Raw genomic sequence first — 26,730 nt, forward strand, 5'->3', positions numbered from 1 at the left:
AATCGCAGCAGCAGCGGCGAAAGTACACGAGCAGCAATCCAGAATTCCTGCCAATAAAACGCCGGGGGCAACGACAGCGGAGCGAGGACAAGGACGCAGGCCGCGCCGCTCCCCCGGCTCCCGGTCCCCGCGCCGCGATCGATGGCTCCGGCTCCTCGCGCCGGCCTGCCCGGCCTCGGCACTCGGCTCGGCAGGCCTGCGGCGCTGCCATGGAGACGCGGCCCCGAGGCCAACTGGCACCGCCCCGGCCTGCGCGCCCCGCCCCGCGCCCGCGCCCCCGCGTCCCGGAGGCCCCGCGCGCGGGTGACGGGGGCGCGCCGGCGATGGGGGGCGCGGCCGATGGGGGCACCCAGGGAGCCGACCAGCAATGGGGGGCACGGGTCGGGCAGGAGGGGGATCCAGGATGCTGGGGAGGAAATGGGAACGTGACACGGGGGGATGGAGGGTACCGGCGGGCGATGGAGGGACGTGGATCGGGCAGGAGGGCGACCCAGGATGCTGGGGAGGAAATGGGGACGTGACACCGGAGGAGCCAGGGCGCGGGCCAGGCGATGAGGGAACGCAGGAGGGGGCCCCAGGATGCTCAGGAGGCCATGGGGACGCGACACGGGGGGATGGAGGGCGCAGGCGGGCGATGGGGGGCACGGGTGTCGGGCGCGGGGGGGAGGGAACCCAGGATGCTGGGGAGACAATTGGGCCGTGTCATGGGGGGATCCAGGGCGCAGGCCGGGCGGTGAGGGACTCAGTGGCAGCCGGCCATACAGAAGGAAAAATGAATTTGCATGGCCAGGAAAGCATTTGGGGGGTGTGGATGGTTCCCTGTTCCGTTTTTCATCTGACGTCATTTTTCTTCCTGGTCCAGGGGCCTCCTGGATGCTTGGAGCAGAAAGAAGGCGCTGGTAGTTGGGTGAGTACCAGGCCATCGCCGGCATGGGCAGCCACCCTCCCAGGGCAGGGGCTTGTCTGGGAGCATTCCTCTGCAACCTGTGCCTCTTTGGGTTCTTAGGATTTATTTCACTGATACAGACACTAACGCTCCAACAGGTGGTTCCCCAGGATCAGCCCCTTAGCTAACAGAAGAAGCAGGATTAGGCTCACCATCTGGATCACTGAGAGAGACTGGAACAGTGAAACGTACAGGTAGCTTGGTTTCACTCTCTGACCCAGAGTTAAGATTCTGTGCCCTAAACCCGCCTTTGCCACTGCGGCCTTTTTCTCCCCAACACCTGACAGCACGTTCATTTCTTTGTAGCACCAGCTTGGGGAAGAGTTGAAGACAAGCCACAAAAAGAGAACTGAACAGTGCTGGTTCCAAACCCGACGTGTGTCAGAAGAGCCCCCATGCTGTGCTGAAAGCTGACCCACGCACACAGCTTGGGGCAGCTAGGAGCTGCTGTCTCCTTGTACAATGTCCTTTCACTCAGGACACTGGACACATCTTTTGAAGCTAAGCAGTCCAAGCTGTGGTGTCAGCATCGAGGCAGACACCTGACAAGGGCCCGCCGAGGTGGGCGCCCCATCTCTGCAAACTCCACACCTAGTAAAGTGCACACAGCTGTTACCTGGGAACACTGCAGCCAGGGCGCCACTCTGACCTGCTGTCTCCATGTGGTTCTTAGGTGTCTTTTCAGGATACTCCTCTCAAGTCTCCTTGCAATACAACTCTCCTAAGGCTGTTGCCTGCAAATGGCCTGAATTCCTCATTTCTGCCTTCAAGTTACACAGGGACTCCTCACACCCAGCGGTGGAGAAACTTGTCCAGCAGTGAATTTAGTGCAAAGCAGTGGGCAGCAGTCCACACGGCAGGACCGGCTCAGAGAGGCTGCGAGGGCAGGAGCCCAGAAGAGCGCAGGTTGCGGCCAGGGATGAGTGGCCGCGTCCCGCTGGCAGAGAAAGCCCTGTCTGAAGGCCATGCCCGGCTCCGGTACAGGGACACCTCCCTGCTCATCTGGCAGCAGCAGCAGCAGAAGCTGGAATCCGTGCCACCCGGGACATACCTGAGCAGGAGCCGAAGCATGTGGTACTCACAGTATGGAAACGAGGCCATCTTAGTCCGGGACAGAAACAAGCTTGAGGTCTCCCGGGACACGGGCCAGTCCAAGTTTTGCACAATTATGTAATTCCAAGATGAAAACCAGGGCTCTGAGGAAAACAGGCCTGTGTCTCATTCCGCTGTTTTGTTGCTATCTGGGCCTCAGTGGGATAGTCTGAATAGTGACCGTGAAGACCAAGCTGTGGCCTAAGAACCCGAGATCCCAGAAAGGGTCCCCTGCGTCCTGCCTCGCAGCATCCGTGTGAGGGTCCCGCCTCAGCTTCTGAGCGTAGCAGGCCCGGCCCGGCCCGGGGCACTGCTGGATGCTGCTTATCTGTCAAGCTTCCAAATAAATGAAGCGAGAGGGACACCCTGGTTACAAACAACCTTTTCATATTTCTCTAGGTTGTTTTTGGCATCCACTCCTGCCTGGTAAGGAATGGGTCAGATCTAGAAAAAAGTGAGGAATCGGCATCGTGTGTGGTCGGAAGTTCACTGCAGGCGGGGGCGGGGGGGGGGGGTGGATGCAACTGAAACGGGCGGCGGCAGAGGCAGCAGCATTTCCACGGGAACTTTGCTGCACTTGTATTTTGAGTCTAGTTCCCAAAGCCACCATCGTGTGGAATGAGCGCACTGTGGTAGCTTATATGCTAGCTTCCAGGTACTTCAGGCTTGCGGGCAAGTGCATCCAAGAAACATTCAGGGAACCAAAAATTACTTTTAAGTCCCACATCAGTTGCTTACAGCAATTTCAGATTTACCAGGTGGCTGAAGATGGCAGGTTCTCAACTGACATTGGAGTCCTGCAGCCTCTGGGCTCCACGACCGGCCCACCCCGCCGTCTGCAGGCTTTTATGTGTGTTGGTCATTACTGGGCACAGGCAGCCTTGGCCACCTGTGTACGCAGCATCTATGAGTCATTTTAAAAAGCTCTGCCGTCTGCTGTCATTAAAGTCTGCGTGGCTATGCAAATGTGGAAGTATCTTTTGTCAAAGCTGATTTTTCTTTTCTAAATAAACATCCTTTAGGACTCTCCCTCCTTCCTTCCTCTTATTTTCATGTTTGTTCATAATATCTTAATTGGGCTTGCAGTTCTTTTTATAACAGTAATATCTAACGACTGCTAAAAATCCCAATACAGAAATGCATAAAGCAAAGCAGAAGTCCCTGCCACCCCGGGACCCCCGCTTGGGGCTGCGCGCACATGCGCATGCAATCCCGCGTAATTCTCAAGGTGCCTGGCACCGTGCACCTGGCTCTGCGGTTTTCTTGCTCAGCTGCACAGAGCGGCGTCTCCATCAGGCTTGGGCGCCTGACTAGCGGCGCTCCCAGGAGCCCGCAGCGGGCAGAGATGCTTCCTACTGTTGCCACACACACGGCATGTCCTCGGCTTCCCTCTGCATGGTTCTGGTTGCAGCTGTGCAAGTTCATTAGCAAACGACATCCTAGAAGTGGAACTGCTGGGTCAGACGGCGTTCCCCAGATGTCCAGCCAGAGGCCTGGTCCTTGCCGTGGATCCTCGGCTTGCCTGCTGCCTCAGGTCGGGGGGCTTGAAGTCAGAGTTCCTGAATCGCCTCCCGGCGCTGGCGGGGAGCCAGCCCATCTACAGAGCACTACAGTCTGCAGTAAGGGCTCGCCTGTGCCAGGAGCCCCCACACCTGCATTGCCCGGTAGAGAGGTTTGGTTAGCATCCTTGCAGCTCTTCAGTGGAAGTCCTGCTTGGGAGAAAGCAAACTTAAGAGACTTGTCTGGAACGTCTCTCTGCCGCTCACCATACCTCAACCAACCTGAGAACACGCTGTGGTTGGGTCAGCCCCAAGGGCTGAGGCAGCACCTGTGAGGACAAGCACCGGCCACGGCGGAGTCTGCACTGGGCCGCCTGCCTGCAGGACAGCTGGCACTAAGCTGCCTGGAGTGAAGGAAGCCACCATCTGCCCGAGGGGAGCCTGGGCGGCTGGCTAGGGATGTCCTGGGGGAGGCGGGTCTGGATGAGAGAGGGGAGAGTCTGGACGAGGGTGGCACGTGCAGAGGGAATGTGGGGAGGGGGCCCGCTGACAGGCTGGGGGTGGGATGGCATGAGGCCTGGACTCGGGCCAACGAGAGCCTTTTCCCAGGATGTCTCTGTGAGGCCTGGCTGGAGCCGCCGTGACTATTCTGAGAACAGTGTCAGAAGTCTCGTTTGCCTTGACACCTCATTCGTTCTTCACTGATGCCTCTGCTCTGGGCCGGGTCCGGTACCGAGTGGTGGAAAGCCTAGCAGTGTAAACTCCAGTTTGACGTGACTTTGCAGAAATTACCACTGGGCCAGCTGGACAAGAATGTGATGCCTCTTGTCTCGAAACCACCTCCACGCAGACTGAGGCACGGGGCGGGGGGAAGGGATGTGCCCAGAGAGGAGGAACGACCAGGTGGGACCAGAAGGTGACAGAACCTGCCTTTCTACGAAGAGGGCAGCTGGGTCCCGAGAACCGACTGAATGAAAAGAAAGGGGATTTTAACTTTCGTAGGGGGGCAAAAAACGATACTCCCCAAATCCTGGTGCCCCCCTCCCCGCCCAGGATGAGGCCCTCAGCTCCGTACACAGCTTTTGAGAACCTCTTCTGGATGCTTTGCATATTCCTGCCAAGAGTCTGAGGACGGGAAGAACGAGGAGCTCAGCCCGTTAGGCAGCGGCGGGGGACAAGCAGGGAGGGCCTCCAGCCGGGCTGCTTCCAGAGCGTCTCCCCACGCGCAGGCCAGAGGCGGGGCCACCCAGAAAGCACGGGAAAAGGCACCGCTTTTGGTTTTTCTTTTTTGCTTTTATTATGAAAACAAAAACAAATGCCCCAGGAGAAGGGTCCATGATTACCAGAAACATCGAAGAGTACTTTCTACCATTTTTATTCTGTTGTGTTGAGGCCAGCATTGCAATAAACAAGCTAAAACTACTTACATTGGACTCATTTTCAGTAACTGACATTTACAGGAATATACTAGAAACGGCACTAAAAAGTTTAAGAAAAGTTACGGTAAACTTGCATGCACATCATACAGAAAAGTAACATTTTAAATATAAAAAAGAAAACCTTCCCGGACGCGTCAGGCCAGTATTAAGCACAGGCTACGTGGGACGCAACAAGTTCTCGACCGCGGGCGGTGTTCGCTCCCACGCGGCCGCAGAAGGTGAGACTTGCAAAAGAACAAACCCAAACAAACAGAAAGAAAACACAGCTTACAGTTTGGAAGCAAGATGACGCTGCCCAGCGCGAGCAAGGGTCTCTGGAACTGAGTCCACACCCGCCGCGGCCCCCTCGGGTCACGGAGAGTGTCGTCCGTCAAAGCCACTTTGTACGCGAGGCCAACCTGCTTCGCACGCGGTTCCCTTCCCCTCTCGAGAAGCACACAGAGCCGCCCGCCCTCCAGTTCGCGGCCCTGGAACAGCTCTGCTCGTCTTCCCGACGCGGAGAAAAGGAAATGCAAACGCCCACAGGCTGACGGCGAGGGGCCGAGGGGCCCCGAACTCTGAAATGGGTTTCGAAGCCTGGACAGAAAGCCTTAAAGACTGCAGCACCAACGGCTCCGACTGCCGGCACGCACTCAGGCCCTCCGTGCGCCCTCGCAGCGGCGGGTTCTCTCCAGATGAACAGAGCAGAGGCGGTTCAAGAAGCCACAGCTCACACAGGACCAGCGGGTGATGGAATGCTCTGGAAAGCTCCCGCTGGGCTAAACTCTAGGGCCAGACGTCACCCCGCCTGTCGGCTCACACAGGTGCCCCTGACTCTCTGCAGCTGGAGAGGAGCCCCCCGGAGCCCCGCCTCCAGGCACCGTCTGCTCGAGGTCTGCTTACGCCCCAGATGTGCACTTGCTCCGTACTGCCAACGAGATCCTGCTTTAAGACCTGTCGATTTTGTCGTGTATTAATTCCTTAAAGTCGTACTTTAAATACTCCATTAAAGATCTGTTTAGAAAACACCTTTGAAAAACAAGGGTAACTTTAAAAAATGGCAAGTTTAAAATCCATTTATATTTTTATTACAAACAAAACTTAATTAAAAATTTAACAAACTGGCTCAAAACTCACCAAGTGTCAGAATCACCAGCAGTAAGAGAAATGGTAATCCACCATCCTTTGCCTCAGCAGAGTTCTATATCCATCAAGGGGCTCCACAGCCATAGGGTTGGTGGAATCTGAATTGATTTTATGACTCTTTTAAAAACTGCCACCTATCAGGATACTGATGACTAGTCCATCTCTCCATCCAGAAGTGCTGGCAGAAAGAACTCACCACCAGACAAAAGGCCAGGCCACCCCTGGCTCCACCTCCAGCCCCCACCTCCATGAAGTCCTCCCAGGGGTGTCTGGGAGAAGTCCCTGCGCTTCAGCCATTTCTGTGCTAACTGGCAGATGCTCGAGCAGGGAGCCCCGTGGAGTCTTCAGAGAGGGAACCCTCGGGGGCCAGAGGCCCTGCCACCCCTGGAGAAAGATGGGCCAGGGAGAGCCCTGCCCGGCCACTGCCAGCCGGCTGGAAGACCATATCGGGCCACGGGGGCTTCAGCCCCTCGCCTGGAGGCTGGGCGGGGACGGGCGCCCCGTCTGGGGGCCTGGAAGGCTGACCCTTGCGTTCTTGGCCGAAGTCACCGTGCTCAGGGCTTAGGCAGGCAGCGTGGGGCAGCCCTGTGCCCAAAGGCCAGAGGGCGGCCTCAGGAAACAGACCCAGAACATACCCTTCTGTTAAACTCTGTATATTATTATTATTATTTTTTTACAATAGAAAGTTAAAAATCAAGACTTAGATTTACTATACATTCTTTTCTCTCAGATTACAAAGTTTATATTATATAACCGGGGTTCCCTAAATTGATTTCTTTTAAAACAGTCCTAAAGAGACCAGAAGTGAATACAAAAGAATTAAACCAAGAAAATAAAAAAATTAGAATGTGCTGCAGCTGGAAGTTGTCTATACCTGTAAATCTCCAAATTTCATACACACACAAGAACAAAAAACGCAAACCTGCACGAAGCCCAGCGCAGGGCGAGTGCACGCGGACAGGACTGAGCACCGGCAGGAGCGAGGCTAGCACCTGGAGGCAGGGCCGGCGGGCGGGCTCCCTGCAAACCGCCTCAGGGGCCTGCATCTGCTAGTTTTGTTAATGCATCTCTTTCGCAGTTTTGTTTTTCTTTTCTTTTTTTAAAAAAATGACCAATGATGTTAATAAATAAAGTATTCATATATACATGAAACTGGGAAGTGGTTCCGGAGTGAGCGGCAGCGCTAACAAGTTAGGGGCACACATTGGGCTGGACTTTCGTAGAAAATTGCTGAACCTTACAAAAAAGTCTCCTTTTTTTTTTTATCTTTTCTTTTTTTTTTTAAGTTGAGGTAAAAGTTTCAGTGTATGGAAACCTGCGCGCTGCACACGCAGCCACTGTGTTCCCTCCCAGGAGCTCCCGACATCGCACACATCAGAGGAACTCAGCACCCCGCTGCACTCCACCCCCGCCTGTCGCCCACCCGCACAAGCTCTCACAGGGGCCACGAGGACCCCTCGCTTAGCCCAGCCCTGGTCCCCACAGCAGGCACGTATGTCTTCAGCCCCCGCAGAAAGAGGTGACCCCTCGACACTAGAGTCAGAGCTCGGCCCGAATGACAAAGACAACACCTGTCTGCCGAGCCAGCAGCTCTCCGATGCAGTACCATTTCAGAGAAACTCCCTTTGAGAAAATTCTCCCTGCAGCTACAGACCAGGCTGGGCGTAAGAAAAGAGAGACTGCAAGAGCCTTCCGATCACGTCTGACGTGTTTTTCTATGGTTATCAGGTTATTAGCATTTGAAGTTGTCATCCCCCAACACTGGATTCAGTTACGAAGAGCAGACTTTATGCAGATCCCCCCCGTCTCATAAAGTCTAGTGGACACACGAAAAGACCTTTGACCTATGAAAGCACAAACTGGAAGATACCGTAACACTGAGTTAAAAAGAAAACCTGCACACCATGGGACAAAAGTAGTATATTAACCATCGAGGGAACACTGCAGAGTCTCCGCGTGCGACAGCCACTGGCTTTGTTCTGTCCTGTGTGAGGCCGGGGTTCATTCCGAGTCGCTGCTGTCGGAGCTGGACCCGCTGGAGCTGCTGCTCCCGGACTCGGAGGAGCTACTGCTGCTGAGCCGGGATGGCCCTCCCGCGGGCGCCGAGCCCGGTCTCTCTGCGGGAGACACAGCAGGTGAGCGCCCACTCCACTCGCCCCCCTTCGCCTGGCAACGCCCGCATCAACACAGGCCCTCCCGCGGGCGCCGAGCCCGGTCTCTCTGCGGGAGACACAGCAGGTGAGCGCCCACTCCACTCGCCCCCCTTCGCCTGGCAACGCCCGCATCAACACAGGCTTTTCCAGAACAGCCACTGGCTTCACACCACCACATCACAGGCCACAACGCACTCGTTTCTTGGCTCCGTTGTTTAATAAATATTAACAAATGTTTGTTGAAATGAATTACTGCATTAACGAGGTTGTGGCATTATAAGAAATCTACTGGGTCTTTGCCCCGGTTCCTGGCACAGAACCCCTAAATCCCGGAGTGATGAGGATGTCTTCTGTCATCTATAAGGAGCCCCTGTGGATCACACCTGAGTTTATGCAAATGAGTGACTCGGGGTGGAGGCCCCAGAGCCCCCAGGAAGACGGAGTGACTGGAGGGGGAACTTCAGCCCCTCCACTCCCAACTCCGCGGAAGGGAGGGTACTGGAGATGGGGCACTCTAATAACCTGATTGGAGAGCTTCTGGCGGATGAGCACGTGCAGGGCTGGGAGCGCGACGCTCTGCGCCCCCATCTCTGGCCCCATGTGTCTCTTCCATTCGGCAGTTCCTGATTTCTTTTTTTTTTGTTTTTTGAGGAAGATTAGCTCTGAGCTAACTACTGCCAGTCCTCCTCTTTTTGCTGAGGAAGCCTGGCCCTGAGCTAACATTGTGCCCATCTTCCTCTACTTTATATGTGGGATGCCTACCACAGCATGGCGTGCCAAGCGGTGTCATGTCTACACTCGGGATCCGAACCGGCGAACCCCAGGCCGCCAAGAAGCGGAACGTGCGCACTTAACTGCTGCGCCACCGGGCCGGCCCCAGTTCCTGATTTCTATCCTTTACGATAAACCATAATAGCAAGCAAAGTGCTTTCCTGAGTTCTGTGAGCTGTTCTAGGAAACTATCGAACCTGAGGAGGGGGTCGTGGGAACCCCCGGCTTATAGCCCGTGGGTCAGAGGTTCGGGCGGCCGGGACTTGCACCTGGCGTCCCAGGTCGGGGTGGTCTTGTGGGGCTGGGCCCTTCACCTGCAGGGTCCGCGCTAACTCTGAGGAGAGAGTGTCAGAACTGAACAGAATTGTTGGACACCCAGCTGGTATCAGAGATCGGAGAGCTGGTGTGAGAAACCCCAGACACTCAGTGTCACAAGTGTGAGTAAAAGCTCAGAGATCACCAAGACTAGGTGAGTATCCCAGAGACGGGAAGACACGAGTGTGCCCTACTCAGAGGGGCTGACTCAGAGGGGCTGACGGGCTGTGTGCGTGGGGGGGCTGACTTAGAAAGACATCCAGCACTCAGGTGGTGCTGAGCAGTGACCATGGAGCCACCTGCTCTGCCCCTCCCAGGGGTGATGTCAGGGGACCCTCCGAGCCTTCGGTGGGAGTGGGCAGGGTCACAAGCCCCGTTTCGGCACTGGGCAAGCAGGAGCTGGCAAGGCTGTGGCACCCGGCCGCTACGTGATCACTGACACGGGATCCCAATGCTGACTACCACCTGTGTCCCCCATCCCTGGGGCCAGGAAAAAGGTATTTGCCCTTTCTTACAGGGTCCAGAGAAAGGAGGCAAGGACTCAAACCACCTGTCACCTAAAATAAGACCCTGCACTCCACAAAGGGGCCTGGGGGCTGGGAGTCAGAGCCTCCCTCCTGTGGTGTCGGTAACAGGCTGGGAACTCGTGTGACCGCCCGGGGGCAGCCAGAAAGCTCGCTGCAGGGGCCAGGACCCACGGAGGCTGCGGGGCAGGACTCCAGGTGGGCCATTCCCAAGAGCCTCTCCAGGGGCTTCTGGCAGAGGGTGCCCTCCCACACGCCTTCCGTCTGCTCAGCCCCTTCAGGGCCAGGGTTCCAGCCCCGTTCACAGGTACAGAAGGAAATCGGGGTCTCAGGAGGTGAAGAGCCTCAGGGAAGGAACCGTGCACAGGGAGTGGGGAGCCCGGCCTGCCGCCCGCCCATCGTGGACCTGGAGCAAATACCTTTCTTGGCCGGCTTCTTGTTGTTGCTCAGCTGCCCGCTGACGTCCTGCAGCCGCTTCTCCAATTCCTTCTTCTTCTCCTGAGCTAGCTCCTCCTTCGACTTGGCCGCCTGCTTCTTCCCGCCTGTCGCTGCAGAGGAAGGCGGGGCTCAGCCGGCGGCCCACACAGGGGCAGCTCCGGGCAGCACGGCCCCAGCCCCCTGGACGTGCCCGGCCCTGGCCCTGACCGCAGGGTGGACACCGAGCTCCCCGAGGGGTAAAGCGAGCAGGATGACACGGAGGCCCCACCGGCACGTGCTGAGCCCTCACTAGACGCAAAGCCTTCTCTAACCTGAGGTGACACACACCCTTCTCCCTAGCAGACGGGTGCACGGACGGGACATGTGTGGCTTGGGGACCCCAGCACTCCCTGGTGAAGGGCAGAGCCGTGACTGAACCCTGACCCTCTGACTCCCGGTCCTGCTTCACCAGAGCTGAGCCTCACTCTTGGCCTCAGCAGTGAGCCCAGAGCCGGCCCCGCACACGGCCTCCGCTGCCTGGCACATCTGTGCTGCCACCTCTGAGTCCACGGGCAACTTACCAAGGGTCAAACGTGATGCGACTGCAGGGGGTCGTGCAGCACTCCATCCAGGAGAAGGCGCTGCCCCACAGAGTGAGTGAGGACCAAGCACCCGAGAGGCCACACACAGGCACAGGCATGCCTCATAGTCCTCAGGGCCGGGGCTGCGGCCCTGCTCTCCTGCCACCACAGGGCCACCTCGGGCCTGCCCTTGCTCTCACTCCCCAGGACCTGCTGACCAGGCAGTGCCTTGTTCCCATCTGGAGAAGTCACTGACTTCCAGGGAGGGCCTGGCCCAGTGCCGGGGTCTGTCCTAGGAGGACTCTCGACCCTCTTCCCCAGGAAAAAACAGCTGGCAGGGGACCACCAGAGGTCACCTGTGGCCCAGGCCCTCCTGCAGCCTCAGCAAGGCGAGTGGCGAGGGCCTTAATTAGCACCTGAATGAATGAGGCTCAGGCCAACCCAGGGTGCCTGCCTGGCCCAGCAGAGGCCAAGGTGCACAGCACTACCCCCTGCCCGAGAGAGGGGGAAGGAGCACTCCGGCTGGAGGGGGGCTGCGCCCGCTGAGCAGACAGGTATCCTCAGAGCTCAAGGCGGGAGGATGGGCGGGGAGCAAGGCAGCAGGCAGCGACCCACTCCCACCCCTGGGGGCTGCCCGGCTTTCCACCTGTTACTGAAGGAGCGAAGAGGACAGGGTGGGCGGGGCCCCGACAACTTACAGAACGGCTTCCTCTGCTTTTTCTGTAAACAAGACTTGACGTATCTCTCTAGTTCCCGCAAAGTGGTGGGTTTCAGAGTCTCAAAGTCAATCTCTATCTCGTCGGGGTTGGAGTCCCTGAGCGAGGGCTCCCGGGACTGGATGATGTGTACCACCCGGCCCAGCTTCTCCCCGGGCAGCCGGTTGATGTCCAGGCTGAGCTGGCGCTTCTCATCGTAGCTCATGGGCAGGCCCTCCTCCTCCTCCTCCGAGTCGTAGGAGGCCGAGGCCTGCTTGCCACCCTTCTTCGGCTGTCTGAGGCAGAAGGCAAAGAGCATCGTGGCATGGAGCCCTGCCCCCACTCCTGTGGAGCCCCTACGCCACACCCGCTGAGCTTGAGCTCCTGCCTCCTGTGGAGGGCCGGTCCCCACGCCATGGAGCCCCCACCCCTTGACCCCTTGTTCTGTCTGGCCCCCTTCCTCTCCAGGACCACCAGGCTCTCTTACAGGCAGGCCCAAAGTGATGTCTCATGTAAAGAAGCCAGGTCAACTGCCTGAGGACGGCACATGTGTCTCCAGAGACAGGGAAGACCCTGCTCCAGAGGTCAGAGCAGAGGCTGCTCCCACCAGCAGGTTTCCAGGCCTCGGCCAGGAAACAACCTTCAGGGTCAGCTCCCCTCAACGCCCTAGAGGCATCTCAAACTCAACCGGTCAAAAACTGATCTCCCCATTCAAATAATCCAAAAGAAGGCAGGAAAGGGGACAGAGGAAGAAAAAACAGACAGAAAACAAGAAGATGAGAGACCGAAATCTAACTGTAGCAGAATTACATTGAATAGAAACAGTTTAAACACACCAGGTAAAAGAAAGAGATGGTCAAGTTGGGTAAGAAACAAGACCCAACTTACATGTTGCCTACACGAACTCTACTTTAAATATAATGACAGAGGTAGGTTAAAAGATGGGGGAAACACACCATGCAAACACCAATCAAAGAAAATGGCAGTAGCTACACTAATTTCAGACAAAGTAGACTCCAGCAAAAGGACTATTATCAGGAAAAGGAGGGCTGCTGCAAATGATAAAAGGGTCAACTGACCAAGAAAACATCACAACCCTAAATGTGTGCGCATCTAAAAACCAAGCTCTAAAAGATACGAAGCGAAATCTGATAGAACAAAGGGAAACAGAAAAACCCACAAAGTTTGAGAATTCAGTGATTCTCTCTCAGTAATTAACAAAACAAACTGGCAAGCAAAGAAAAGACCCCAACAACACCATCAACCAAATTAACCCAAATTACATGTTTTTTGTCTGCTTTTAAGATTTTTTCCCCAACCGACATACACAACACTCCCCTCAACCACAGGAGAACACACATTCTTTTCAAGCACACATGGAACACTCATCAACATAGACCATATTCTGGGTCATAAAATAAATGTTAACAAATTTAAAAGTACTGAAATCATATAAAGTACGTTCTCTGACCCTACTGGGATTAAACTAGAAATCAATAACTGAAAAATATCTGAAAAAAATCTCCAAATATTTAGAAATTAAACAACATACTTCTAAATAACCCATGGTCAGAGAATAAGTCTGAAGGGGAATTAGAAAAGATTTTGAACTCAATGAAATCACCACATATCAGATTAGTAGGGTGCAGCTAAAGCAGAAAGCTTAGATTAGAAAAGAAGGTCTCAAATCAATAATCTGAACTTCTACTTCAGGAAGCTAGAAAAAGGACAGCAAATTAAGTCCAAAGTAGGCAAAAGGAAACAGTAAAAATAAGATCAGAAATGAAAGAAAGTGAAAACAGAGGAAAAGCAGTGAAATCAAATGCTGGTTCGTTGAATGCTGATCAGTCTCTCTCCAGATTCACCAAGAAAAAGACACAAATTACCAAAATCAGGAAGGAAAGAAAGGACACATCACTACAGGCCCTACAGACATCAAAGGAGAAGGGAAAACCACCAACAACTCGTGCCCACCATGATTTAGATGAAATGCAGCAACGTCTTGAAAGGCACAAACCACCAAAACTCAACTGACAACCTGATTAGTCCCACGTGTATCAAAAGAACTGAATTCATGGTTAAAAGCTTCCCAACAATGAAAACTCCACACCCAGATGGTATCACTGGTGAATTCTATCAAACATTTAAGAATTAATATAAATTCTATAAATCTACCCCAGAAAACAGAAGAGGAGGAAACACTTCCCAACTCATTTTTTTTCTTTTTTCTTTGAGGAAGATCAGCCCAGAGCTAACATCTGCCACCAATCCTCCTCTTTTTGCTCAGGAAAACTGGCCCTGAGCTAACAGCCGTGCCCATCTTCCTCTATTTTACATGTGGGACACCTACCACACAGCATGGCTTGCCAAGCAGTGCATAGGTCTACGCCTGGGATCCAAACCAGTGAACCCCAGGCCACCAAAGCTGGAGCACGCCAACTTAACCCTTGTGCCACTGGGCCAGCCCCTCCCAACTCATTTTTGAGGCCAGCATTATACTGATACCCAAACCAGACAGAGACAGTACAAGAAAAACTGACTTCTGCCTCCTCCTCCAAAAGCAGGAAGAAAGGGGGGACGGGCACCCCTGTCCATGCCCACTGCCCTATGTTGATGGCACCACTGTCTGCCCAGCTGCCAAAGCCAGAGCCCCTGGCTCCGCGTGCCCCTCCCTCCTCCTCCTTCCAGGCACAGACTGGTCCCTTCTGCCTCCCAAACGGCTCTCACAGCCACCCACTGCCACCTCCACGCCTTGCCGACCTCTTCTGCCTGCATAACCCCAACCGCCTCCAAAGGGGCCTCCTTTCTCCCATTCCTGCCTCCCGCTAATCCACTCTCCACATTTCGCCCCCCCCCCGCCCGGAAGAAGATTAGCCCTGAGCTAACATCTGCCAATCCTCCTCTTTTTGCTGAGGAAGACTGGTCCTGAGCTAACATCCGTGCCCATCTTCCTCTACTTTATATGTGGGATGCCTACCACAGCATGGCTTGCCAAACCATGCCATGTCCGCACCCAGGATCCAAACTGGCGAACCCCGGGCCACCGAGAAGCGGAAAGTGTGCACTTCACCACTACGCCACTGGGCCAGCCCCCACTCTCCACATTTAAATACTTCCTGACTCCCCTCCATTTGCTCGGAGAATAAAACCGAAACACCCCCACAAAGCCAGCCAACCTTAGCAGCCTCAACCCACCCCCGCTCCTCCCAACCCCATCTCTGCTCTTCAGGGGTGCTAGTCTTGTCCTAATCCCCACAAGGAACGTGTCCACTGGCCTCCATGGCTTTGTACCTGCTGTGCCTGATTCCTGGAACCTGTCCCCACCCTCTGCTCTCCAGCTTGCTCCTGGGAAGCCTTCCCCCTACCTTGCCGGGAGAGGCACCCTGGCCCTAAACGCCCTCCCCACCGTCCTCATCTTCCCATGGTCCCTGCTTGTCTACGGCAGGCATTCCTGAGGGCAGTGCCGGCCACGGCAGGAGCTAAGTCAGAAGGTGGATGGACCAGGGCGCTGGATCTGTGCCAAGACACGAGTCCACCAGCAACCCTCTGCCTACCAGGCGAGCCAGGAATGGGGTGCCAGGAGCCCACGCCACCAAGGCCCAATGCCCCCAAAATAAAACTCCTGGGCCCAGATCTGGAAAATGTCCCCAAAGCTTCGAGAAGCAGAGGTCTCTGCCAGGCAGTGTGACCACTCCAATGGCTGTGATACAGGGCCAGCCCCACGGACAGCTGAGCAGCACCCTCTGGAGCCCATATCTTCCCGGCAGAGATCTCGTCTGGTCCCCGCGGTCGCCCCATGAGGCGGATGAGACAAGGACCACCACCCCCACCCTGTTTTCCACGTGAAAGCCGTCTCTGAGCCACCAGGACTCGCAGCCCCAGCGCAGAGTCCCACACGCAGCACCCCTTCGGCCACACGAGCACCCACGGCGAGCAGCACTGGGCTCGTGGAGGGCCAGGCCGGCGCCGGAGCCCACCTGCTGGCTGTGGTCGTGCTGTTGGCCTTCTTGGCGGGAGCCTTCTTCTGCTGGGCCTGCTTGCTGGGCGGGGCCGCCTTGGCCTTCTTCTCGTCCTCGGACTTGGCCTTGTGCCTGTCCTTGTCCTTGTCCTTGTCCTTGTCCTTCCTCTTCTTCTCCTTCTCCTTCTTCTCCTTCTTCCTCTTTGGTTTGTTCACCGGGGCCTGAGACAGGGCGGCCAGCTGCTCGTGCACGGCCTTCAGCTGGAAAAGAGCAGACATGAGTGGCCTGCCCGGGGCTGGCCCAAGGGGGAAACGGTGGGGATGGGCACGGGGCGCCCTTGGCGCTGCCTCGACTGGGCGGGAGGTGCGCCTGGGGCCCCTGGGCCCCGCCCCTCCCCACCCCTGTGCCGCAGGGAGGTTGCTGGGTCTGCTGGGCCTCGGTTTCCTTGGGCAGAGGGAGTGGAAGGTGCGCAGCTCACAGGTGGCGGAGACGACGAGATGGGCCTGGGGAGATGCGCGGCACGGGCAGGGCACGGTAAGGACTCGGTAAACGGGAGCTACTGCTCTCCTGATTAGTTTTTACTTTTCAGACGAGAAAGACTCTCTAGATGAGGAAGTTTAAGCGCCTGCACGAAGCAAACTGGCAACAGCTGCTCTGGGGAAGCCGTGTGGATCAGACGCGGCAGGCCCACAGGATCAAAAGGATCCAGTGCCAGCAACTACGGTTTATTGAGTTTATCCAAAACGCACCTGGTGGCGTGGTGAGTGCTCACACACCGCTCGTTTCTGCAACCCACCCCCCCCCAACCCCAGGCGCAGGGGCCACCATGAGCACACCGTCCGGTGAGGAATCGCGTCTCCAGCCTCCAGTAGGCAGAGGAGTTGAGCGAGCACTGCGCTCAGAGCCTGGCGGCCGCTTCTCAAAAGCATCCACCCTGCAGCGCCCCCTATAGCGAGGCTCAGCTCAGGGTCAAACACCCAGCCCCACTTTGGGGCCTGCGGGGCCAGTCTGCTCTGCTTGTTCTCCCTGCTCGGAGGCCCCAGAAATGGGTACCTGCTGGCTGCCAGACACTAGGGAAAACAATTGATGTTTTTCTTAATTCATCGTAAAACAACTCTAAGTGGAGGGAGCATTAGTCCCATTTTGCAAACGAAGAGAGAGAAGTAGAGAAGAGAGAGAAGTAGAGAAGCCGGGCCCAGCAGGCTTACAGGTGGTCAGAGGCTGAGGTGGGAACCGTGGAGCCTGCGCCCGCCCCACTGCAACAGACTGCACGAGCCTCCCTGACTTTTCTAGAGAAGGTGAGGCCCTCAGGGCCCATCAGGGCTCCAGGAACATCCAGACACAAGGCAGGCTATCGTGACCCCAGGCCTGCAGCACCACCAAGGGGGGCTTGGAGCTGACGCCTTCCCTGGGTCTCCACCCAGCGACACTGCAGTCAGGGTCACTGCAGCTCGTGGAGAGGAAGGAACAGGGCAGACCTTGGGTCAACAGGGCGGGCCTAGCACCAGGCCAGAGCTGGGCCGTGGTCCTGCCTCAGCCCCCCGTCAGCCCCTGTAGTCCGCGGGCCCGACCCTGGCCGCTCACCTGCTCCTGCAGCTCCGCCAGCCTGGTGGCCCGCTCCTCCTCCGAGTCCGAGCTGCCCGAGTCCGAGGAGCTCTCCTCGCTGCTGCGGCTGCTCTCGGTGCCCTTGCTCACCACGGGGGCCGCGGGGGCGGGCAGCGCGGGCGCCTCCACGGGCTCATCCGGCATCTTGGCAAACCGCATCTCAAACACGTCCTGCGGGAGGGGAGGGGCGCCTGAGGTCCTGACGCCCATGGGGCAGTCCCCTTGGAGTGGTCCCAGCATCCCTGGGATGCCCGGCGGCTCGGAAGGTCAGGCCCTGCAAGGAGACTGCGGCCAGTCTCCTCAGGGGCCTGGGTCGCCCCCCAGCCTGCTCTCAGTCTCTCCTGCTCCAGGCATTGAGTGTGGGGCAGGGGACATGGGACCAACAGCCACAGATGCAGCCTCCTCGGAACTGGCATGCAAGTTCCCTTTATTAAACACGCAAGCATCCTGCCACAAATCTGTTGTCCTCTCAGCCTCCGGGTCTGAGGCTCTGCGAGGCTGCCACCTACTGTGAAACAGCTGGAGCATCTTCCTTTGAGCTCTGACCCCTCACAGGGGCCCCCAGACACCGGGTTGGGAGCCGGTTCAGTCTCCCGTCTCCCCTCTGTGACTTTACTGTAGCTTCACCTCTCAGTCCGAGTTAGGTCCCAAAGTTGACTCAAAAGCCAGAAGTCTTGTCCCGTCAAAAGTGGCTTTGGAACACCCTTGCCAGCTGCTCCCAGCAGGACCTAAGCCCTCAGGAGCACTCTCAACAAACGTCCCCTCCCCCTGGGATCCAGGTTCATTTCAGACGGGGATGAGTGGCCATGAGGCCAGAAGGGCAGACTTCTCTTTGCCAAGCTCACACACCGGAATCCACAGCGGCTCACACATATAAGGTGCGACCCCACTGATCAGGGGTCCAGCTCCTGGAAGCACCCCTTCTGGGTTCTAGTCCCCCAGACTCTCCTCCTGGGGTGAAGACACCCTCAGAGGGATGCTCACACACAGAGCCACCGATTGGCCTGCTCTCAGTAAACAGCCTCGAGGGGCACTTACTTCAGGCTGCTTCAGTGTTGGGCTCCAACCCAGAGCTCCATTTATACACAAGAACAGTGCAGTACTAAACAGCCATTGGTGACCAAGATTCTCAGCCTCTGTGGCCAGACTGCTCAGAACCACTTTTTGCAGGAACAGTCAGGGCCGCTGGGCCTTGGCTCTGCTCGCTCGCCCGGTCTGCTGCCAGCGCTGCCCGGCCCGCCCAGTAAGGAAGTTACCAGGCTCAGGACCGTCATGGAGCAAAGGCAGCGTGGCCTTTCACAAGAAGTCTTTTGGCTTCAAGACACAGTGGGTACGGTCTCATGGTCTCAGTACAAAACCACAGGCCTTGGTGGCTTCCTCTGGGCGTACTGGGACCACTAGGACCACTCTGCCATGTTCCCCCGGGGAACACAGAGGGCCGCGTGCAGCAGCCAGAGCCTGGGACAGGCCTTCGGGGGGACCCGCAGGCAGGAGGACGGTAGGAATGTCAGCAGGACCCAGCAGCATGGAAAAAGGCGTCCCCCTCATTCCTCGTCTGGGTCCTGCATCATCAAGGACGACACCACAAGCTACTTCCCAGGGTCTTCAAAGGGATTCTGAGCAGGGGACTAGGAATGCCTTACAGAACAAACATGCTGGGTCCAGCAAAAAGAAAAACTACTAGAAGAGGATATAGCTCCTCAATTTTTGCTCTTTTTTCCAAAAAGAAAATCTTCTGGTTACATTACATCCATAATCTTGGAGCTGTTATTTATAAAAGCGACAGCCCACCCAGGTGATCATAAGGAGGAGTAAGAATGGATTCTGAGTACTGACCATGCAGGAACACCCGGGCAGCACCCAGACTGGGGCAGGACATCGCATGAGTGCGTGCGCATCTCTGTATGAGAAACGTGTGCATGTGTGCGGGTGCCTGCACTGGAGGCCAGCCCGGGCTTCCCTCTGGCCCCACATTCTCCCCAGCATGCCGTCTGTTCTATTGTCAGGAAAGCATAAGGTTGCACAAACAACTGTCATCTGACATGGCATCCACAGGCCTCGCCGACGGGCTCGTGCTGGAGCCGTCAGCCAGTGCAGCTGCAGAGCACAGACGCTGCTTCTTTCCCTGTCCCAGCTAGAATGCGCGCCGGCCCCCGGAGGGCTCCCTGCCGCAGCCTGAGTGCGCGGCTCCCGAAAGGCAGAGGCCGGCCTGTTCACTTCCCTGGAAGCGGAGTCCCCTTCCCCAACTGGATGCTCTCTGGGACGCCTGCATCTTCCCTGGGGGCCCACCCTGAGCTCTGATCCCACCTGCGCCCAGAAGGCCCGCCCCCGAGAGCGCCTCAGGTTACCTGGAGCTTCCTGGCCATGGCCACCACCTCGTGGTCTGGGGGGTTGTATTTGTAACAGTTGGAGAACATTAACCGGATGTCAGCTGCAAAACCCTGTGCGTCTGGGTACTCGCGACTGTCCATCTTCTTCTGTAACACACGGGGGACAGGGCGTGAGGTCTGGCATTCCAGACCTCAGCCAAACGGACACCAGACCCTCTGCACGTCCACGGACAAACCCCAGGACCTCGTACGTGGGAGCCCAGAGAGAGGGTGGAAGTGGGGCTTGAGGGCTTGGAGGGAGGGTCTGGGAGGCCGCCGAGAGGCAGACGCCCTGGCTGCAGGGAAAAGGTGCTCAGCGAGACCTCCCAGCTCCTGCAGCCCCCACTCATCCTTCCTCGCCCGTCTCCCACTCTACACACTGGGTAATTTTTCACACACTGACGTCATGACGATAGGAGCTCGGGGGGTACCGAGGAACTTCAGTCCAAAGCTGCTCTCTGCAGCTCTGGGGTTTTGCTCACTCACGGAGTGAGACTCGGAGTTTTTTCTCCGTGAGAATCCAGGCGCTGTTAGCAGCCCGCCCCTCACAGAAGCACCGGTCATCCAGGCCGCCCCAGTGGGACAGGATGGGTTGGTGGGGGCAAGACAACAGGCACACTGCATGTGGAGGACAGAAGTGTGAGCAGTGAGGGACCCCACAAGGCGGCAGCTAAGAATGAGCTGACAGTCGGAGCAGATGGAGGGGCGACCGCTTGGTGAGGAACGAGCTCCCCATGCCTGGATGGGTTCAAGTAGAGGTCATTAGTCAGGGACCTCTTGTTGGGTTTCCTGGGGCCCATGCTCTGCTACAGCAGGCCACCGAGGGTTACAGTCCGACCACCTGTCCCATTTGCACCTAAAAATTATATATATATAATTTGTATATGACAAAATTCTAGACCCTGAAGAGGTTGACTGCGGTCAGATTCCAGGACCTGCAGCCTCTCCAGCCTTAGGCACACCCCTCTTTCCCTGTCCCCTGGAGAGCTTCCGGCAGCTCCGGAGCTGCAGGGCTCCGGTCCTCAGCACAGCCTCCCCACTCCAGGGTGGCCCAGCCAGAGAGGACAAATGGGCAGCTGAGACCCTTTCAATTTCTGAGAGATCTTCAGGCTCCAGTCTTAATTTGACCACTGGCCACTGTCCTGGGGCTTGGGAACAAACAAACCAAAGGCAAGTGTACACAGGGTGACCAAGGACAGTCACAGCTCTGTGTGTCGCTCCTTGCCGTTTCCTGGATGAGGGGATGTTTCTGAAATGGAGCACCGAGCAAGCAGGTCACGTGCACGCAACGTCCCTTCTGGGTCCCCAACACTGGGGTGGACTGCCATGGCGCCAGCGCGACACGCCCCCCTCAGTGTCCCCAGGGCCACCGCAGGCATCAGAGAGAAGCGCCTGGGGGAGCCCCAGCACCCCTGGGCCAGGCAGGCACACTTCCGGCCCTGCCTCCCACTGGCCATATGGCCTTGGGCAAGCCGCTTCCTCCTCAAGCCTCATTTTCCTCCACTGTATACGGGGCAGGGACACAACTCTCCTGAGAGTTCTGTGGGGTTAGGAAGGATGGACGAGCATCACTACAGCCAGCAACGCCCCTCTCTCGGGACAACAGGAGCTCTGCCAGCCCAGCTCAGCTTAAAAGAGTCAAAGGCCTGGACCCCAGGACTGTCTCTGGGCGGGGCCACTCCCTCTCCAGCCGCAGGTTCCCAGCTGTAAACAGCAAGGTGCAAGCAGCCCCCGGAGGGCCCTCTCCATCCTGAAGGCCCAGCGCCTGCACCCCCGGCTCCCCAGGTCCCAAGATGGGCACAGCCGCAGTGTGGGCACAACCAGACGGAGCACAGCCCTCACCAGGGCTGAGGGGGGCCAGCCGACAGCCGGCAGCCTAGAGCCGGGACTCCGCACACCGAAACAGGGAGAAAGAGCCTTCGAGACATGGGCGCTCGGCTCAGAGATGGCACATTGGGGAGCGTCTCCCTGCTGCCTCACCGTCAAGCCTGCCACGAGAGCACCAGCCTGAGCCAGGAGCTGATCCAGAAAATGGAACCGAACCATTACCGGGAATATTCGCTGGAATGAGGGGCAACGGCAGAAGGGAGGAGGCCCACTCTCCACCCGCCTCTAGTTTGCCTGAATTTTTACAAGGACTCTCTCCGTATCCTACTCACAGGGGAAAAAATTGCCCAAAGAAACGCAGATGCTACTGGGCTTCCAGTAGGGGCAGGACCACTGCAGCAGGAACATGTCTGAGGAAGCAGGTGCCTGCCCTGCACATCAGGAAGAGGCTCAGAGAGGGTGAGGAAGCTGCTCGGTCACCCAGCCGGGCCAGCGTGACTTGAGCCGGGTCACCGAGCACCGCCACCTGGACAGCCTGCTCTGTCCCACCCCTGGAATCCATGCTCGCCGGGGGAAGGCCTCACCAAGGAGACTCTGCCCCAGGCTGGCGTTACTGGGAAATGAGGCAGAACATCTGACACCAGCCGTTCAAGGCCCAGGCCCCGTTGATAGAGGAAATAACCGCTCCACGGTGGGGGGCACTGTTCCAGGGCCACGAGGGAGGCTCACGGAGCAGGTGGGCTACACGTGCCCAACTGCCGGGGCGCTGCTCAGGACATCAGGGACCAACGCCAGGCTGGCTGTGAGCTCTCCAAGGGAGGGTAGGTGTGCGGGGCTCAGGACCCCTCCTGCGTGCACTCAGAGAAGACCCCACGGGAGTTACCCCAGGCCGAGGCCTGCTGCCCTTGGGCCACTGCTGTCGCCTGGGCACTTTCTCCATCGTGACCCAGCACAAGGCTGCTCTCTGCTTGTACTCAACTGGCCTGACCTGGAGGAAAACCCACAAAAGCCCAGGGAGGCCCCTGGTGAGGGAAACCCTGGCATGCGAACTGGGAGGCTGGGCTCCTGGTCTCAGCTCTGCCACCCACCCCTCCAGGACCCACTTCTGTCCGGTGAGGGGTGGGTCACCTGAAAGGGCCTCCTTGCCTGACGTGACAGAAGCCTGCAGGCGGACTGGGGTGGGAGACGGGAAGGAAAGAAGTGAAACAATGAAACTGAGTTCAAGCAGAAGAGATGACAAGAACCTGCAAATTCAGTGACTAACAGACAACACGCCTTCCTCCCCGAGCCTGCCAGACCACACTGTCGGGCGCATGTCGGCCACCAGTGGGCAGACCAACAGAGCTGGGCCAGGCCCCAGCACTGGGGCCCCCTCTGAGACGGCCCAAGACATGGGGACCTCGACACAGCAGGCAGTTGGCCAGGCGCCAGGGGCTGCCCAGACAGGGAAAGAGGGTCCCAGCCGCCTGCCGCCCCCTGCCTGGAGCCCGCCCGCCACGAGGTACCTTGACGGTGCTGAGGTCCATTGGGTGCTTGATGATGTCATGGTAGTCGTGCAGCTCCAGGGCCTCCGCGTCCACCGGCTTGTAGAAGGGCCAGGCGTAGGCCGCGTGCTTCTTGGACAGCATCTCCTTGAGAATGCTGTCGCAGTGTCGCAGGTGCTCTGACAGCTTGCCCTTCTTGCCCGCGTGCTGGGGCACCTCGCCGTCCTCCAGGTCCTTCTTGGGCGGCTTGATGGGGCGGCCCCCGCTCTCCCGCCGCGCCACCACCTTGGCCTGCTTGGGGTCCGACAGTGGCGGGGGTGACTCGCTGCGGCTGGCGGTGATGGCAGACGTCGTGGGCGTGGTCGTGTCTGCTTTCCGCTTCACGCCCTTCTTCTGTGACAGTGAAAGACCCAGTGAGCACCAGGGACACACACCAGCCATGAGAGCATGAACCGCCACAGCTGCACTTCTGGAGCGCTGACTATCTGCCAGGCACCGAGCGAAGCGATGACATGCACGGCCGCGTCCATCCTCCCAGCTGCCCCCGCGGAACGGCGGACGCCGAGGCTCAGAGGGGCCACGTCGCCGGCCCAAGGTCACACAGCTGGTAGTGGTGAGGCTGAACTCCGAACCTACCCGGAGGCACCTGAGGGCCCCCTCCTTGTGCCCCCAGGGCTCCGTGGTCACGGTGGGCTTGCTCAGCACCCCTGAGCAGCGTGAGGCGCAGCATGCAATTCACCTGCACCTAACCAGCACCCCAGGCTGGGCCACACCGGGGTCTCCAGAGACAAGCATGACCGAGACAGCACTGTGAGCGGGATCATCACCAAGCTCAGGGACAGCAGGGACAAGAGAATGAATTCCTGCTTGTAAATGCCAGCGGGAAAGTCCCAGATGAGGGCTTCCAAGCTGGCACTCCAAGGACAATGGCAGCTGAGTAGGACGAGGGGGGAGGCGGGAAGAGCATGCTGGGCGGAGGCGGGGGCAGCAGCCCGGCCAGGAGACACAAGCAGCAGCAGCAGCAGGTGTGGGACCAAGGACTCCAGGGGGCTGAGTGAGTGGGCGGGTCTGGACTGAACCTGGAAGGCAGCAGGAGTCACAGAGAACTATTTTCCGCAAGGGGAGGAAATGTCGAAATGATTAACAGAGCCTTCGGGGCGTGTCCAGAGCAGACACTCATGTGGGACGGGAGAGCATGTTCGATACCCGGTGGCCCAGGCTGTGCGGGTCTCCCCAGGCACGACGACCAGCCCCAGGGCCCGCGGGCATCCAGACCACGACCCCGAGACCAGCTTAGCAGGCTCCCCTCACCTCAGCTCAGGCAGAGGAGCCCCTCGGGGCCACAAGCGCCCTGGCCAACGGCCGCACTGGGCTCTGCTGTCTAGAGCGCCACCATGGTCACTGTCGCTGCCCCAGCCAAGCCATCGCGCCCAGGCTGGCAGGGGCACGAGCTTGCTACCCACCAACACTTAACGGCCCACGGGATGCCAAGCGCGTGCCGCACAGGGCCCGAGGGGCTCATCTGGCCATGGCAAACGGGACATGCTCCAAAACAGCCGGGCACTGTGTGGGGCGGCCCGGCCAGGCGCCGCCCGGAAGTGCAGGCAGTGAAGGCCACGGGGGAGGGGGAAGCGGCGGAGGTGGCGTTTTACCTTGGGGGAGCCATTTAACCCCTGAGCGCCTGCTTCCTCATCTGTAAGATGGGGGAAATACTGCCTGCCCAGAGGGTCGCTGTGAGGGTCAAATTGGAGAAGATGACACACGTCAGTGCCCAGCATGGGGCCGGCTAGGAGTGGGGGACTTGGCCGTCCTCACAGGGCGCACCCACTCGGAGCCCGGACCCGGCCAGGACAGCCCCTGCCATGAAAAGCTCCCAGCCAAGCAGGGGAGACACACGTGCTGGTGGTCACGCTAAGAGGGGCACAAGGTGGAGGCCACCGCACACTGCAGGCTGGCTCCTCACGTGGCCCTGGCCGTCACCTCCCCATGCCAACCGTAAATCCAAGTGTGAGTGGGGTCCAGCAGGGCCCTCCCACCCTGTCGTCCCCTGCGCCTTCCCCACACGACCGTGGACTGCAAAGGCCGGGGCTCAGGCTGGAGACGCCGGGGTTCAAGCACAGCCCGCCCTCACCAGCTGTGTGACCTGCAGCCCCCCGAGCCTCGGTCTCCTCGTCTGTGTCAGGAGCAGCGGCCTGGCCTCGTTGGCATGGAGAGAACCCCTCCAGAGTCACACAAACCAAACACCCAATGGGCGGCCAGCACCCGGGGAAAGGCGGCAGAGCTTCTCACCGCCCAACCCTGCGCCCGCCCGAATCCAGGACCCCCGGCCGCGCTCAGACCCCAGCCAACTGGCCAACCTCACGCCCCAGGGACGCTCACCTTGACAACGGGCGGCGTGGGAGGGACTACGGGGATGATGGGCGTCGCGGGAGGAGGTGGGGCGGCAGCTGGGGTGACGGGGACCGAAGTGACGTTTGCAGTGATGGTTGGCACAGGGGTGGCAGCAATGACGGGCGTCTGGGAGACAGTGGGGGGGACGTTCTGAAAGGGGGTCGCTGGGGAAACAGAGGACACGGCCGCCACTTGCTGCGTACCTTGAAGACAAGGAGAGGAAGTTGAGCATTCCAGGCTCCACCGGCCAGACATACGCCATAGTTCTGGAAGCTTCCTGGACCATCCCCTCTAGCCAGAGCACACCAGGCGCCAGGGAGCCCATCCTCCTGAGACTCCTGGCCCTGATCTAGCTGCTGCCACAAGGCCTGCCGCCATGGGTGCTCACCGAACAAATGGGAAGCCTCTCCCCACTGGCCAGAGACCAAGGTCTGAATGAGAAAGCCAAGAGGAGCCGCACAGTCTGGGGGGTGAGAGCTGGGCCCATACCCCAGGAAGCGAGGGTTAATTCAGACTCCATCAGGAACCAGAGGCGTGACCACCCACAGGCCCTGCCTGCAAAGCAGGACAGTGGCAGTGTTGGTGATCCAGCCTGGCCTGTCTCGAGGGCTGGGCCACCCAGTCAGTCCACTGGGACGCACCTTGTTCCAGCTTCCTGGACCAGGTAAGACCCCGGGGCTCCCGGTGCTAACCCTAATCCCCACCCCCTCCCTGACAGGTGACACAGCTCCTCTCCCGTCACAGGGCATACAACACATGCTCAAGAGGCAAAGTCCTAGGGAGGGGACAAAGGGACAGCCCAGCTTCTGTCCAGGCTTCCGGCAGAGGGGGCCTCAGAGCCAGGGCTGGGAGGAGGAGCCCCGGGACATGGCGAGACGACCATCTCCTTCCCAGAGCGGGCTCAAAGGCAGACAGCAACAATGTCAAGGGCTGGCCATGGCTCCAACTGCCTCCAGGCCACGCACAGCTGAGACCCAGCTTCTGGAGCTCATATCTCATCACTGCCCCAACTGCATGGACGTGGAAACTGAGCTCAGACGGGCCAGGGCCCCAAAGAAGAGACCATGTCTTTGGCAACCCAGCCCATCCACCCGGGGGCCCAGGACAGGACGCCACGCCTGTCCACCCTCTTACCTGCACTCTGGGTTCCCGCAGCTGGTTTCCGGCCTTTGCCCTTTGGAGCAGGGGGTAACAATTCAACTTCCTCCTGGGGCATCTGGGCCACTTTCTGCAGAAAAATTTTCTCGAGGGCTTGCGCCATGAGCACTATGTCATCTGTGGGCTGGAGATACAGGGCGAGCCCAGGTTACATGCAGGGAAAGGAGCTGTGCATTTGCAAAAGACATCACCGGGTGCAGCTCAAGAAAACATCATTCAAAAATCTGCTAAGAGGGGCCAGCCCGTGGCTGAGTGGTTAAGTTCGTGCTGTCCGCTTTGGTGGCCCAGGGTCTCGCAGGTTTGGATCCTCTGTGCGGACCCAGCACTGCGCATCAGCCCACGCTGAGGCGGCGTCCCACATAGTAGAACTAGAAGGACTC

The 26,730-nt window shown here is 58.2% G+C and overlaps 2 protein-coding genes across 5 annotated transcripts in view; one reads left to right on the plus strand and one right to left on the minus strand.

Annotated features, from left to right (window-relative positions):
* Window positions 1-265: 265 nt before the first annotated feature.
* Window positions 266-3,067, plus strand: BRD3OS (BRD3 opposite strand). The gene is given in 4 exon segments (NM_001433646.1): window positions 266-303; window positions 863-907; window positions 1,045-1,140; window positions 1,253-3,067. A coding segment is annotated over 1 exon segment (255 nt). The 5' UTR covers window positions 266-303; window positions 863-907; window positions 1,045-1,140; window positions 1,253-1,865; the 3' UTR covers window positions 2,121-3,067.
* Window positions 3,068-4,809: 1,742 nt separating this feature from the next.
* The window catches only part of BRD3 (bromodomain containing 3), a 68,535-nt gene continuing 46,614 nt past the window's right edge, over window positions 4,810-26,730 (minus strand). For 3 of the 4 annotated variants that reach the window (XM_023629274.2, XM_023629273.2, XM_023629275.2), the window contains exons 4-12: window positions 26,327-26,474; window positions 25,181-25,395; window positions 22,823-23,194; window positions 19,470-19,598; window positions 17,101-17,292; window positions 15,535-15,776; window positions 11,561-11,853; window positions 10,284-10,412; window positions 4,810-8,218 (exon numbers count right to left, since the gene is read on the minus strand). In XM_023629274.2, coding sequence (XP_023485042.1) covers window positions 8,103-8,218; window positions 10,284-10,412; window positions 11,561-11,853; window positions 15,535-15,776; window positions 17,101-17,292; window positions 19,470-19,598; window positions 22,823-23,194; window positions 25,181-25,395; window positions 26,327-26,474 — 1,836 coding nt within the window. In that variant the 3' untranslated portion in view covers window positions 4,810-8,102. The remainder of the gene's footprint in view (window positions 8,219-10,283; window positions 10,413-11,560; window positions 11,854-15,534; window positions 15,777-17,100; window positions 17,293-19,469; window positions 19,599-22,822; window positions 23,195-25,180; window positions 25,396-26,326; window positions 26,475-26,730) is intronic. The other variant, XR_002803988.2, reaches the window with a different exon arrangement.

The sequence above is a fragment of the Equus caballus genome, chromosome 25 (genome assembly GCF_041296265.1).
Source record: "Equus caballus isolate H_3958 breed thoroughbred chromosome 25, TB-T2T, whole genome shotgun sequence".
Classification (NCBI taxonomy): domain Eukaryota; kingdom Metazoa; phylum Chordata; class Mammalia; order Perissodactyla; family Equidae; genus Equus; species Equus caballus.